This window comes from Pongo abelii, chromosome 10 (assembly GCF_028885655.2).
Source record: "Pongo abelii isolate AG06213 chromosome 10, NHGRI_mPonAbe1-v2.0_pri, whole genome shotgun sequence".
Lineage (NCBI taxonomy): Eukaryota > Metazoa > Chordata > Mammalia > Primates > Hominidae > Pongo > Pongo abelii.
The window spans coordinates 86,417,618-86,432,514 of NC_071995.2; the positions used below are offsets into that span (position 1 = coordinate 86,417,618).

At 37.9% G+C, this 14,897-nt stretch overlaps 1 protein-coding gene across 11 annotated transcripts in view; it reads right to left on the reverse strand.

The window, feature by feature from the left end:
- The window catches only part of C10H12orf50 (chromosome 10 C12orf50 homolog), a 54,018-nt gene extending 39,139 nt beyond the window's left edge, over positions 1-14,879 (reverse strand). For 3 of the 11 annotated variants that reach the window (XM_063712217.1, XM_063712216.1, XM_054527481.1), the window contains exons 1-3: positions 8,832-8,920; positions 6,443-6,562; positions 5,981-6,101 (exon numbers count right to left, since the gene is read on the reverse strand). In XM_063712217.1, the coding sequence (XP_063568287.1) occupies positions 5,981-6,101; positions 6,443-6,454 (133 nt within the window). In that variant the 5' untranslated portion in view covers positions 6,455-6,562; positions 8,832-8,920. Of the gene's footprint in view, positions 1-5,980; positions 6,102-6,442; positions 6,563-8,831; positions 8,941-9,293; positions 9,379-9,629; positions 9,690-9,990; positions 10,067-10,218; positions 11,614-14,547 lie in introns of those variants that run through there. The other 8 variants (XM_063712213.1, XM_063712214.1, XM_054527479.2 and 5 more) reach the window with 8 other exon arrangements.
- Positions 14,880-14,897: the final 18 nt, after the last annotated feature.

Sequence of the window (14,897 nt, forward strand, 5' to 3'; positions counted from 1 at the left end):
CCAACACAGGAGCACCCAGATCCATAAAGCAAATTCTTAGAGACCTACAAAGAGACTAAGATTCCCATACCATAATAGTGGGAGACTTCAACACTCCACTGACAGCATTAGACAGATTGTCAATGCAGAAAAGCAAAGATATTAAGGACCTAAACTCAAAACTTGATCAAATGGATTTAATAAACATCTACAGAACTCTCCACCCCAAAACAACAGAATATACATTCTTCTCATCATCACATGACACATACTCCAAAACTGACCATACATTTGGACATAAAACAATACTCAGCAAATAAAAAAAAATGAAATCATACCAACCATGCCCTCAGGCCACAGCACAATAAATATAGGAATCAATACTAAGAAAATCACTCACTACCATACAATTACATGGAAATTAAACAACCTGCTCCTGAATGGCTTTTGGGTAAACAATGAAATTATGGCAGAAATGAAGAAATTCTTTGAAACTTATGAGAACAGATACAACATACCAGATTCTCTGAGATACAGCTAACTCAGTGTTAAGAGGGAAGTTTATAGCACTAAATGACCACATCAAAAAGAAAGATCTCAAATTAACAACTTAACATCACAACTAGAAGAACTAGAGAAGCAAGAGAAAACCAACCCTAAAGCTGGCAGAAGACAAGAAATTACCAAAATTAGAGCTGAACTGAAGGAAATGGAGACACAAAAAGCCATACAAAAGACCAGCAAACCCAGGAGTTGATTTTTTGAAAAAATTAATAAGACAGATAGACTGCTACCTAGACTAATAAAGACAAAAAAAGAGAAGATCCAAGTAAACACAATTAGAAATGACAAAGGGAGGCCAGGTTCAGTGCTCACGCCTATAATCCCAGCACTTTGGGTGGGCCGAGGAAGGCAGATCACTTGAGGCCAGGAGTTCAAGACCAGCCTGGCCAACATGGCGAAACCCAGTCTCTACTAAAAACACAAAAATTAGCCAGGCATGTGGTGCACGCCTGTTATCCCAGCTACTTGGGAGGCTGAAGCAGGAGAATCACTTGAACCTCGGAGACAGAGGTTGCAGTGAGCCAAGATTGCACCACTGCACTCCAGTCTGGGTGACAGAGTGAGACTCTGTTTCAAAAAAAAAAAAAAAAAAAAGACAAAGGGGACATTACCACTGACCCCACAGAAATACAAAAACCTATCAGACACTACTATAAACACCTCTATGGGTACAAACTAGAAAATTTAGAAGAAATGAATATATTCCTAAACACAGGCAACCTCCCAAGACTGAACAAGGAAGAAACTGAATCTCTGAAGAGACCAATACTGAGTTCTATAACTGTATAAGTAAGAAAAAGCCTATCAACCAAAAAAAAAACCCAGGGCCAGATAGATTCGTAACCGAGTTATATCAGATTTATAAAGAAGAGCTGGTGCCATTCCTACTGAGACCATTTCAAAAAATTGAGGATGAACGACTCCTCCCTAACTCATTCTACGAGGCCAGCATCATTCTGATACCAAAATATGGCAGAAAGAAAACCAAAAAAAAAATTTCAGGCCAATATTCTCAGTGAAAACAGATGCCAAAATCCTCAACAAAATACTAGCAAATCAAATTCAGCAGCACATCAAAAAGCTAATCCATCATGATCAAGTATGCTATATCCCTGGGATGCAAGGTTGGTTCAACATACACAAATCAATAAATGTGATTGACTATACAAACAGAACTAAAAGTAAAAACCATATTGAGATATGATTATCTCAATAGATGCAGAAAAGGCTTTTAATAAAATTCAACATCCCTTCATGCTGAAAACCCTCAATAAGCTAGGAATTGAAGAAACATACTTCAAAATAATAAGAGCCATCTATATAAAACTCACAGCCTACATCAGACTGAATAAGCAAAAACTGGAAGCATTCCCCCTTGAAAACTGGAAGAAGACAAGTATACCCTCTGTCACCACTCCTACTCACCATAGTACTGAAAGTCCTGGCCAGAGCAACCAGGCAAGAGAAAGAAAGAAAAGGCATCCAAATAGGAATCAAGGAAGTCAAATTATCCCTGTTTGCAGATGACATAATTCTATATCTAGGAAACCTCATAATCTCTGCCCAAAAGTTCTTTGATCTGATAAACAATTTCAGCAAAATTTCAGGATACAAAATTAACATACAAATATCAGTAGCATTCCTATACACCAACAACATCCAAGCCAAGAGTCAAATCAGGAATGCAATTCCATTAATAACTGCTACAAAAAGAATAATATACCTAGGAATACAGCTAACCAGAGAGGTGAAAGATCTCTACAATAAGAATTATGAAACACTGCCCAAAGAAAGAAGAGATGATACAAACAAATGGAAAAACATTCCATGCTCATGGATAGGAAGAATCAACATCATTAAAATGGCAATGATGCCCAAAGAAATTCACAGATTCGAAGTTATCTCTATCAAACTACCAATAACATTCTTCACAGAATTAGAGAAATATATTTTAAAATTAATGTGGAACCCAAAAGGAGCCCAAAGAGCCAAGGCAATCTTAAAGCAAAAAGTTCAAAAAGGGAGGCATCATGTTACCCAACTTCAAACCATACTACAGGGCTACGGTAACCAAAACAGCATGATACTGGCACAAAAAAAGACACATAGACCAATGGAATAGAATAGAAAGTCTAGAAATAATGCCTCATGCCTGCAACCATCTAATCTTTGACAAAGGTGACAAAAATAAGAAACAGGGAGAGGACTCCCCATTCAATAAATGATGCTGGAATAACTGGCTTGCCATATGTAGAAAATGGAAACTGAACCCCTACCTTATACCACATACAAAAATCGACTCAAGATGGATTAAAGACTTAAATGTGGGCCAGGTACGGTGGCTCATGCCTGTAATCCCAGCACTTTGGAAGGTTGAGGCGGGTGGATCACAAGGTCAGGAGACCAAGACCATCCTGGCCAACATGGTGAAACTTCGTCTCTGCTAAAAAAAAAAAAAAAAAAATTTGCCTGGCATGGTGGCATGTGCCTGTGGTCTCAGCTACTTGGGAGGCTGGGGCAGGGGAATTGCTTGAACCCAGGAGGCGGAGGTTGTAGTGGGCCAAGATCGCACAGTTGCACTCCAGCCTGGCAACAGAGTGAGACTCCATCTCAAAAAAAAAAAAAAAAAAAAAAAAAAAAAAAAAACTTTAAAAACCTTGGAAGATAACCTAGGAAATACCATTCTGGATATAGGACATGACAAAGATTTCATGACAAAGATGCCAAAAGCAATTACAACAAAAAGTTAACAAAAAGGATTTAATTAAACTAAAGAGTTTCTGCACAGCAAAAGAGACTACTAACAGAGTAAACAGACAATCTACAGAATGAGAGAAAATATTTGCAAACTGTGTATCCAACAAAGGTCTAATATCCAGAATTTATAAGGGACTTAACAAGCAAAAACTAACAACTTCATTAAAAAGTGGGCAAAGCACATGAACGCTTTTCAAAAGAAGACATAAATGTGGCCAAAAGCATATGAAAAAATGCTCAACATCACTAATCATCACAAAAACACAAATCAAAACCATAATGAGATACCACCTCATACCAATAAGAATGGCTATTTATTAAAAAGTCAAAAAATAACAGATGCTGATGAGGTTACAGAGAAAAGGGAACACTTATATACTGCTGGTAGGAATGTAAATTGGTCCAGCCACTGTGCAAAGCAATGTAGCAATTATTTGAAGAACTTAGAAGAGAATTACCATTTGACCCAGCAACCCTATTATTGGGTATATACACACAGGAGTATAAATCATTCTACCATAAAGACACATGTACATGTATGTTCATCATAGCACTATTCACAATAGCAAAGACATGAAATCAACCTAAATGCCCATCAATGGTAGACTGAATAAAGAAAATGTGGTATATATATACCGTGGATTACTACACAGCCATAAAACAAGAATGACATCATGTCCTTTGCAAGAACATTGATGGAGCTGGAGGCCATCACCCTTAGCAAACTAATGCAGGAACAAAATCCAAATGCCACATGTTCTTACTTATAAGTGAGAGCTAAATGATAACCCAAAGAGAGGGACAACAGATACTGGGGCCTAATTGAGGGTGGAGGCTGGTAGGAGGGAGAGGATCAGAAAAAATACCTATCAGATACTATGCTTATTACCGAGGTGATGAAATTATCTGTACACCAAATCTCCATTACACACAGTTTACCTATATAACAATCCTGCACATGTACCCTAGAACCTAAAATAAAAGTTAAAGAAAAAAAGAAAGAGAAATGAAGAGAATGTGTCCTGCAAGCTAGACAGGAAAATTATGTCAAGAAGGAAGGGGTGATTAAATGTGTCAAATCCTGCTCATGGTTCAAGTTACATAAGGACTGGGAACTGGCCACTGGATTTAATAATGTGTATGTGACAGTTGAAATGAGTGAATAAGCCTGATTTGCATGGGATTAAGAAAGAATGGGGGAAGGATTTGGTGACAGCAATAATAACCACTTTGAGGAGAATTATTGCAACGGGAAAAAAACATGGGGTGGTAGCTTGTGAGAGAATAGATCAAAATGGAGAATTCCTTAAATAATTAAATAAATACATGTTTGTATGCTGACAGAAATGATTCAGTAAGAGTGAATAATGCTTATGTAGAAAAAGAGGGAAGAATAATTAAATCAATGTCTTAGAGTAGACAAGAGAAGGCAATATCTAGTTACCAAGTGGAAGGATAGGCTTAGATAGGAGTATGGATGATTCATGGTGAGAGTAGGGAAGAAGTACCGATGCTACTAGGTGGGTAGATGTAGTGACAGAAATCTGTAGAAGTTCTCTTCTTATTAAAAGTTTCTCAGTTCGTAAGACATAAGGTCATCATCAAAGAGGAGGAGACAATGGAGGTTTAAGGAGAGGGAAGGAGGTATAAAAAGCAGTCTGGGAGAATAGGAATGAACTGGGGGAGTACCATGTAGTGTTACTGGCAGTCAGCAGTAAGGGCTCATTTGAGATTTGTGATCATGAATTTAACCCAATCAGCATGGTTGTATATTTTTCTGCAAATACAAAAATTAGCTGGGTGTGGCAGTGCGTGCCTGCAGTCCCAGCTACTCAGGAGGCTGAGGCATGAGAATTGCTTGAACCCAGGAGGCGGAGGCTGCAATGAGCTGAGAGCGCACTGCTGCACTCCAGCCTGGGTGACAGAGCGAGACTCCGTCTCAAAAAATAAACAAACAAAAAAACATTCCATTAGAGAAACTTGGTGGCCATAGAAGGAAAGTAGAGTAGTTACAAGCATCAGGGAAACCTAATAGCCCCAACTTCTTCAGCAAGGTTCTTACCATTCACTGGTTTACACTGTGGTGTCTTCTGTATTCATTTCCCAGAACCGACTTTAAGGTACATCACATGGTAGAGTCTCAATACCGTTTAGTTAGACTGAATTGTGCCACGGCTTTTGTAGCAATGGCATTGCATTTTTTCCACAATTAAAGTGTTAGAAAGAACCATCACACAGAGCTGTTCTGCTAGAAACAGAAGTGTGTAACCCAGATCCTGCCCTTGCTCTCTCCACCTACGATAGCTTTCCACACATTCACAGAGACCACCAGTGAAGGCATGACCTCTAAACTTGGCTTCAGTTGTGTGATACTTCGCTGAGACACAGCCTCCTTCTATTTAGTGAGGTCAGTAGCTGTCTTACTTTTCATTTGAATAAAATCCATTTTAGATACACATAGAGAAAGTTTAACTTGCTCTTTGTTCATTTCATCTTGTTAGTTACTTAATGGTTCATTCTAAGCTTTCTCTCATCTCATGTAGAATCATTCCAAATTACCCATTGGCTATTAAATTGCATTGCTCACCTTGTCATACTTTTTAAATGTGTCATTCTATGCTGCTACTCCAAAACCAGATTAGAATATGGTAAGTCTATGTTATTCAAAAAATGTACTCACTGCTGCTTGGTGGCAAAAATAATCCATTGATATTTCGAGGTTTGCTGTGATAAAAGATACAGCTGATCTTCACACAACCAAGAGGCTGAGTTTCCCAGAAGCATGAAATGCTGCAGTTTTGCTAGATAAAAGGAGATTGGGGGAAATGTAATGATTAGATGCCATATTTACAACAAATACAATGTGCTACAATACAGCACAAGGATACAAAAACAATTATAGTTAACTGATTTAGGATCATGTGTGTCTTCCAGCTTTCAGTGTTTCTAAGCCCTGCTATTCAAAAGATGCAATGGGTATTTCTAAAACATGTTCCTCCATTAAGTTGAAAAAATTGCAAAATGCCTAAAATCAAATAGTAGAAGGAAGAATGATTTCTTCCATATTGTTTTGTAAAAGTATAATCAGCATTATTGAAGGGAAATACTTTTTACCAAAAATGATGATGCCAAGTAATTCTACCTGCATTTCCATGTGTCTAAATCTGCAAAGTGGATCTAAACATTTCCTCTCTCTCCATAATGAGCACACAGTGTCACTGCCAAGGGCCTCTTCACAGTGTCGGAATCGGCACTGGGAACCCTAAAAGAAAAAGTAAACAGTGTAGAAAGCTCAATATGTTGACGTTAGTGTTCAACAACAATAGGTTGCCAATTAGTTAAAGAAAATATGAGTAGATTATATTAGAATCGCAAGGATATACACTAGCAATTTTAGACCATAAGTCTAAATTTTAGCAAATTAGTCTAACTTTAGTGAGAAAGCAACAAGACAGTCTAATGGTTACATAGTACAACATGCCACAAATCACTGATAAAATGCTACCTTTTGTTATTCGTTAATCCATATGGTTCACTAGGAATAGAGATATAAGAATCCAGTGACACTTTCATCACAATTCAATGACAGAACAACTTAATTACTCTTTCTGAAGAAAGCCAGATGAAATTTTTAAGAATCTCTACCTATATTCTAATTGTGAAAATGATCTCTATTAATCAATCCTTTTATTAGATAATCTGTTTTCTCAGTCTATGGAGATACTGTTAAGTTTTTATGGAGCTTAAAATTTATGTTATTGTGGAATTTTAATTATTATATTATGATACACTACATTAAATATATGTGTTCTGTGCCTTTGGCTTAGAAAGATAAACAATTGCCTATACATATGCTCACTGACTTGTTTATATGCCAACAAAAGTAAATGTGGATTGTTTCAATGAGCTGCTATTACTTCTTAAAAATTCTATGTTCTTTTACGTAAATGCACATTTGGTAAAAACTACAAGCCCCTGTTGTGTGGGAAGAGAGGTGGATAACATTCTTCCCTCTTTTGGCACATGTTCCATGGTTGTTCTTTATCTTTTATCTCTCTGCTACTTCCATCTTCACTCTCTCCCCCTTGTTAAAGTAGATCCATATACTGTCATAGCATGGGTCAGTGGGCAGGGGTTTTCAAGTCAATAAACTGGTACTTGAAACCCTGGGCTCCACTACTTGCCCATTGTCACAAAGTTAATACTTAACACATACTCTCTGTGCTTCAGTTTTCTCATCTGTATACAGGAAATAAAAACTACTTTCCTTACAGGTTAGCTGTAAAAATGATGTGATATAAGGTATTGTGAGCTATTATTATTATTTATTCATTTAATTATTTACTGGTAACTTACTCATTAGTCACTGTGCTAAGTACTTGGGGATACAGCAGTGAAATAGACAAAACACTCTGCCCACCTGGGACATGAAATCTGTTATTATTCTTTATTATCCTAGCATTTAATCTAACAGGTAATAGAAGTGAATCCAATTTCTGTGGTGAGAGAGGTTGACTCCATTTAGGTTTCCTAACAGAGAGGAAACACTTGAAACCAGACATATCATCTTTTTCACTGGATTATTTCTTGCATGAGCACGAAGCTCCAAATATTGAGTTTCTACCTTTATCTGGTTTTATTAAGATCCATTCATCCTAATACATTGGAGGAATTGTCAGTTTTTCCCATTTAACTTTATAAACTTTAATTTATATGTGGCCAATTTGTTTATATTAATTTTCTTTTCTTTTTAATGATATTTAAATATTTGTTATTACTTAGACTTTTGACAGAGGAAAATTCAGTAATTGCGTTAATAAATTTCAAATAGGAAAACAGATTTATTACACTAAGTTTGACACTTACCTGAATTCAACTATTTGAATTTATAATGACTGGAATCATATTAACTAAAACAATATCTTGTAACATATGATGTTTCAATATTAGGAGGTTAATGTCTCAAGGTGTCATAATATAGGCAAAAGTGCCACATGAAGATTCAAAAGCTATAGGCATGTAACTGGCATATATAAGCGTAGTTTCAAACAAATAATAATTTTAAATTATCTCAGATTTCTTCAGAGAAATTCAGTATGTCAAAAATACATGATAAGCTTTTACTCCAGATTTTACATATATATCTTGCAAGAAAATAGTAAATTTTTGTTCAGCAATACAAGTTATTGCCATATCTTCCTTCATTCTACTAAAAAGATTAAGCATGTGAAGTACTGTCAATTGTGCAATATTTACCTTTATGCATGTGGAATTAAAAAAGAAATAGCAGTCATTCCCAACTTCTGCCATTTTCAACTCTCTTGCTGCTAATCCAATGTTTTTTTTTTTTTTTGAAAAATATATATGAATTTCAGGAATGCAAATACAAGAACTATCAGTGTGTAAGGGGGAAAAATAATTTCTTTTCCACAGTCTTTCAGGCTATCAGTAGTATTCCTTTAAAACTGACCTCCTGTTGACAGTATATTACACAATAGATAATTCTTAAAGAAATTTAAATTAGAAGATACCTTCTCTAGCTTTGCAGAAATGTTGAAAGTGGTTGCTAGTAAGCACACAAACTCAAACTTCTAGAATTTTCCTCATTGTTACCTAATCCATTGTTTGCTCATCATAAATGACCTCACATATAACTGTAGGCCAGTGTTCACTCAGGTAAACTACAGTTTTAGCATATTAACTACAAAGGACTAGCAAAAATAAAATAGCATATTTTAATCTTTCAATGTTCTGGTTGAATATGGACTATAAACTAGTTTATACTTTTATAATAGAAAGTGATAAGTATTTCACAAGTAAACAGCTATTTCTAAATCTTCGTTTCTATAGAGAGTTTGGGAATAACACTAAAAATTTGCCATAGGTAAATGAGCTACTCATATTCTAAGATAATAAAAACAATTATTTAAATATGTACTCTCTGCTATCCATTGATTTGGGAAAAATCATATTCAAATTGTGATAATAGGTACCTGAAAATATATTGGGCTACTTATTCATCTTGTGGCTATATTCCATTTATTTTTCATCCATCATAAAAAGAGGAATATCTTCTTCCTATAGCAGAAAGGTTCCAGAGTGCTTGAAGGCTTTGAGAATTTGTTGAAAACAAGGGAAATACTCTGATTTCCAGGATGAAACATTTCAATCAGCAGTTATTGATATCTTCCACTTAGTATCTTTAATCAAATAATTAAAACCCAGTAGAAATTAATATAAAATATTCTTCATAAATGTATTAGTCCGTTTTCATGCTGCTGATAAAAACATACCCAACTGGGAAGAAAAAGAGGTTTAATTGGACTTACAGTTCCACATGGCTGGGGAGGCCTCAGAATCATGGCAGGAGGCGAAAGGCACTTCTTACACTGTGGTGGCAAGAGAAAATGAGGAGAAAGCAAAGGTAGAAACCCCTGATAAACCAATCAGATCTCATGAGACTTATTCACTATCATGAGATTAGCATGGGAAAAACCCGTCCCCATGATTCAATTACCTCCCCCTGACTCCCTCTCACAACATGTGGGAATTCTGGGAGATACAATTCAAGTTGATATTTGGGTGGAGACAGAGCCAAACCATATCATTCCACCACTTGTCCCTCCAAACTTCATGTCCTCACATTTCAAAACCAATCATGCCTTTCCAACAGTCCCCCAAAGTCTTAACTCATTTCAGCATTAATCCAAAAGTCCACAGTCCAGAGTCTCATCTGAGATAAGGCAAATCCCTTCCACCTATGAGCCTGTAAAATAAAAAACAAGCTAGTTACTTCCTAGATACAATGGGGGTACTGGTATTGGGCAAAGCCACTGCAAGTGGGATAAGTTGGCCAAAACAAAGGAGTTACAGGTCCCCTGCATGTCCTAAATCCAGCAGGGCAGTCAAATTTCAAACCTCCAAAATGATCTCCTTTGACTCCAGGTCTCACATCCAGGTCATGTGGATGAAAAAGGTGGGTTCCCATGGTCTTGGGTGCTCTGACCCTGTGGCTTTGCAGCATACAGCCTCCCTCCTGGCTGCTTTCACAGGCTGGCATTAAGTGTCTGTGGCTTTTCCAGGTGCATGGCACAAGCTGTCAGCGGAGCTACCATTCTGGGGTTTGGAGAATGGTGGCTCTCTTCTAACAGCTCCGCTAGGCAGTGCCCCAGGAGGGACTCTGTGTGGGGGCTCCAGCCCACATTTCCCTTCCACACTGCCCTAGCAGGGGTTCTCCATGAGGTCCTTACCTCCACAGCGAACTTTTACCTGAGCATCCAGGTGTTTCCATACATCTTCCGAAATCTAAGTGGAGGTTTCCAAACCTCAATTCTTGCCTTCTGTGCTCCTGCAGGCTCAACAGCAATGTGGAAGATGCCAAGGCTTGGGGCCTGCACCCTCTGAAGCCACAGCTCAAGCTCTATGTTGGCCCCTTTCAGCCATGGTGAGATTGGCTGAGACGCAGGGCACCAAGTACCTAGGCTACAGACAGCACGGGGACCCTGGGCCTAGCCCATAAAACCACTTTTTCCTCCTGGGCCTCTGGGCCTGTGATGGGAGGGGCTGCCATGAAGGTCTATGACATACTCTGGAGACATTTTCCCCATGGTCTTGGGGATTAACATTATGTTCCTTGCTACTTATACAAATTTCTGTAGCTGGCTTGAATTTCTCCTCAAAAAATGAGTTTTTCTTTTCTGCTACATCATCAGGCTGCAAATTTCTAAACTTTCATGCTCTGTTTCCCTTTTAAAATGGAATACTTTTAGCAGCACCCAAGTCACCTTTTGAATGCTTTGCTAAGCATTCAATCTTCCAGATTCAGCAATACCAGATACCTGAAATCATCTCTCTCAAGTTCAAAGTTCCACAAATCTCTAGGGCACGGGCAAAATGCTGCCAGTCTCTTTGCTAAAACATAACGAGAGTCACCTTTGCTCCAGTTCCCAACAAGTTCCTCATCTCTATCTGAGACCACCTCAGCCTTGACCTTATTGTTCATATCACTATCAGCATTTTTGTCAAAGCCATTCAACAAGTCTCTAGGAAGTTCAAACTTTCTCACATTTTCCTGTCTCTTCTGAGCCCTCCAAACTGTTCCAACCTCTGCCTGTTACCCAGTTCCTAAGTCACTTCCACATTTTTGGGTATCTTTTCAGCAACACCCCACTCTACTAGTACCAATTTACTGTATTAGTCTGCTTCCACACTGCTGGTAAAGACTGGGAAGAAAAAGAGGTTTAATTGGACTTACAGTTCCACATGGCTGGAGAGGCCTCAGAATCATGGTGGGAGGTAAAAGGCACTTCTTACCTGGTGGCAGCAAGATAAAATGAGGAGGAAGCAGGAGTGGGAACTCCTGATAAAACCATCAGATCTTGTGAGACTTATTCACTACCATGAGATTAGCATGGGAAAGACCCACCCCCATGGTTCAATTACCTCCCCCTGGGTCCCTCCCACAACACAGAGGAATTCTGGGGGATACGATTCAAGTTGAGATTTGGGTGGGGATACAGCCAAATCATATCAATAAATAACATAAAAGGTGCCATGAAAATCACAGATTACTCTAGATAAAAACGTATTTTTAAATTGTCATGTATGTTTAATTAGAAATGTAAAAGACTAAGACAAATACGAATTCCCACTTTGGTTATATAAAACAAGCTAAGCTGCTATGAACTTTTTGAAGATAATGCTTTAGGATAAAAATCTGATATGTAAAATAAACTAAAATTTAGAAAAAAAGTTTTTAAATGTAAATTGAACATAATTAAAAAACGAGGTAGTGTGAGAGGTAAATGAAGTAGAGAATAAAGATTTGGCTAAACCCTTGAAAATATTGGCAAAGATACATAGAAAAATATAACTACATTTTGTTTTGCCCTGTCTTCTAACTCTAGAACAAAGCACCCATGAAGTAAATACTTAAGCTACTGGGAGAAACATCCCTAAGAAATATTTTAAGTGGGTTTTGCCTCCAGATAAACACTGTCTACACCTGTGAACTTGTAGCTTCATTGGACTGTTTTCAAATATTCTTACCAAACGCTATTATTGCATGTTACATGTAACATGATTAAAGCCATTGTGAGAATTCCTGTTTTACAAAGGAGAAAGTCTGAAAAAAAGTGTTTACTTCTTGAAGTTAGGTGCAAACAGCTACATTCCAGTAGACACAGCAAAAACAGGTCAAACTCACATGGGATTTTTTTTTTGTTTTTTTGTCATTGCAGAGCACATAAAATGGATCTGTACATTTTGGTAGTCTTTAGAATGCCTGGAGTCTTACCTTCTCTACCTTTTTAAACTCTCTTTTCTTTTCCTTCTCCCTCACCCCCTTTTTTCTTTTCCTTATTCTCTTCAGTTCTATTCTTTACTGTTGTGAATTTCATTCTGTTCTTAAAAAAAAAAAAAAGCTATTACGGCCAGGCGTGGTGGCTCACACCTGTAATCCTAGCACTTTGGGAGGCAGAGGTGGGTGGATCGTGAGGTCAGGGGTTCAAGACCAGCCTGACCAACATGATGAAACCCTGTCTCTACTAAAAAAAATACAAAACCTAGCTGGGCGTGGTGGCACACGCCTGTAATCCCAGCTACTCAGGAGGCTGAGGGAGGAGAATCACTTGAACCCAAGAGGTGGAGATTGCAGTGAGCCAAGATTGCGCCACTGCATTCCAGCTTGGGTGATAGAGCAAGACTCCGTCTAAAAAAAAAAAAAGCTATTACTGCCCTATGAGGATGATTACTCCTATAATGAAGAATGATGGGAAATTTGTCTCCAGGGCTGGGAGTAGGCCTGAAAATTCTGTAAGTATTTTGTGTTGGCCAAAGCAGGCTTATATTGCGTGTCTTTCATCTTTGGTGCTTACTAGAGCACTAACATACTAGTCAGAGAAGAAAGACTTTCTTCTATTTTGTAATCCTGTGACACCACTTTAAGTACAGTGGCTGGTAGCAACTCCTTGGTGACCCTTCAGAATTATGAGAATTGGGCAAAGTTGATGGCTGCTACCCATCAGAGCAGGAGTCCAGTTTATAACCGTGAATTGATCCTGTGCCTCTCCCCTGATGAGGATTTGTGTTTCTGCCAGAAGCTTTGCTCCAGGTACTGATGAAACCAAAGTTTTGGAAACAGAAAGTGCTTCTCTGAGAGATGACTAGCTTTGCAACTACTATTCAAAGAATAAGTAGTGTGTTTTAGAAGATGAGTATTTCCCACAAATGACAGAATGTTGGACTTAAAAGCTTCTGTGGCAGTTTGGGAGGTGACAGTTGATAGTTGTGAAAGTTGTTGTCTCTTTGAGATTCGTGAAATACGCAGCTTTTTAGAATGCCTCTGAAAGAACAAAGAAGTCACTGGCACTCGACTATAAAATGCTAAAAGTTTCTGGTTCCAACAGCACACAGCCAGCATCAGGTGTTTTCTTTTTTGATAAATGCGGGCGGGGTGTGATGTGAGAGAACTTTTTGTGTTTTCCTGTGAGAAAAAGATAGTAGAAAAGAAAGTAAACACATTGAAATGGCAAATCTCTTTCTTCCTCCCTCCCCTCTGAATCCAGCAATCAAAAAACTGTGAATTTTTTTATATATTTTTTTCACTGTCAGTATTCAGTATAACTGTGAACTTTTTAAAGGAAGATGTTTTATTCTTTGAGAACCTCCTTACTAGTTAGATACCTCTAAGTGAGATATAGTTGTTTAACTTTTCCAAGGGCTAAGTCAGTAACATGCTGGACAGTTGAGTACGTGCAGATAAGACAAAGAAATGAGACCTGGGCCTAGTCCAAGCCCATAAAGTATGGCAGTAAAGTCAAAATTACCCTACAACTTCAGGCTAGGAACTACTACATGCAATGAGATGGAAAGGCTACTATTCCTAAATATTTAGTATTTATTTTATTTAGTCATTGTCCGTCTTATCACTTACCCTCAAAATATTCTTTTGAGCAGTAAGTTGAGGCTGTTCTTAGCTCGCAGTTGATTGACTACCATTACTCAAACCATTTCGGCTGTTGGAGCTCACCTTTAATTAACAAGATTCTTATGAAAAACTTGAGAATGAAATCTGATTGTAGGTATTCCTGTACTTTCGGATTAGTCTACGGCTGAAATTTCGCACTCACTCCGAAAAGAACATCAGAATCATTTCGACCATGTTATGCTGCACAATAAGGCGTAGTTCAAACGATAACTTTTTTTTGATCCCAGGTGTTTTATTATAGGGTTTTCTGATAGTCTTACCGGAAAGGCAGTTTTCGTTCTGCTTGGGAATCTGGGGATGTCTCTAGCCATTTCCAAACTTCTACAGTGCTTCCCTCACGAACTAAAGATAACAGGCAAGTAGTTTCCACTGGAACTGTGTTAAATCGACATCTGAAATCTTCATTGCTTATAACTTGATCTTATTTAATTTCCAAAAAAGTCATTGGTTACTAGGTATTGCTAAGTACCCACGTTTGGGAAACGCATCTTTTTTTTTTTTTTTTTTTTTTTTTTACTGTTATTAAAACCGAGGGTGGGGGGCTGAGGACGCACGTGGGAACGCACCAGGCCCTTCAGCTTCTGCACTACAACTCCCAGAAGGCGCCGCG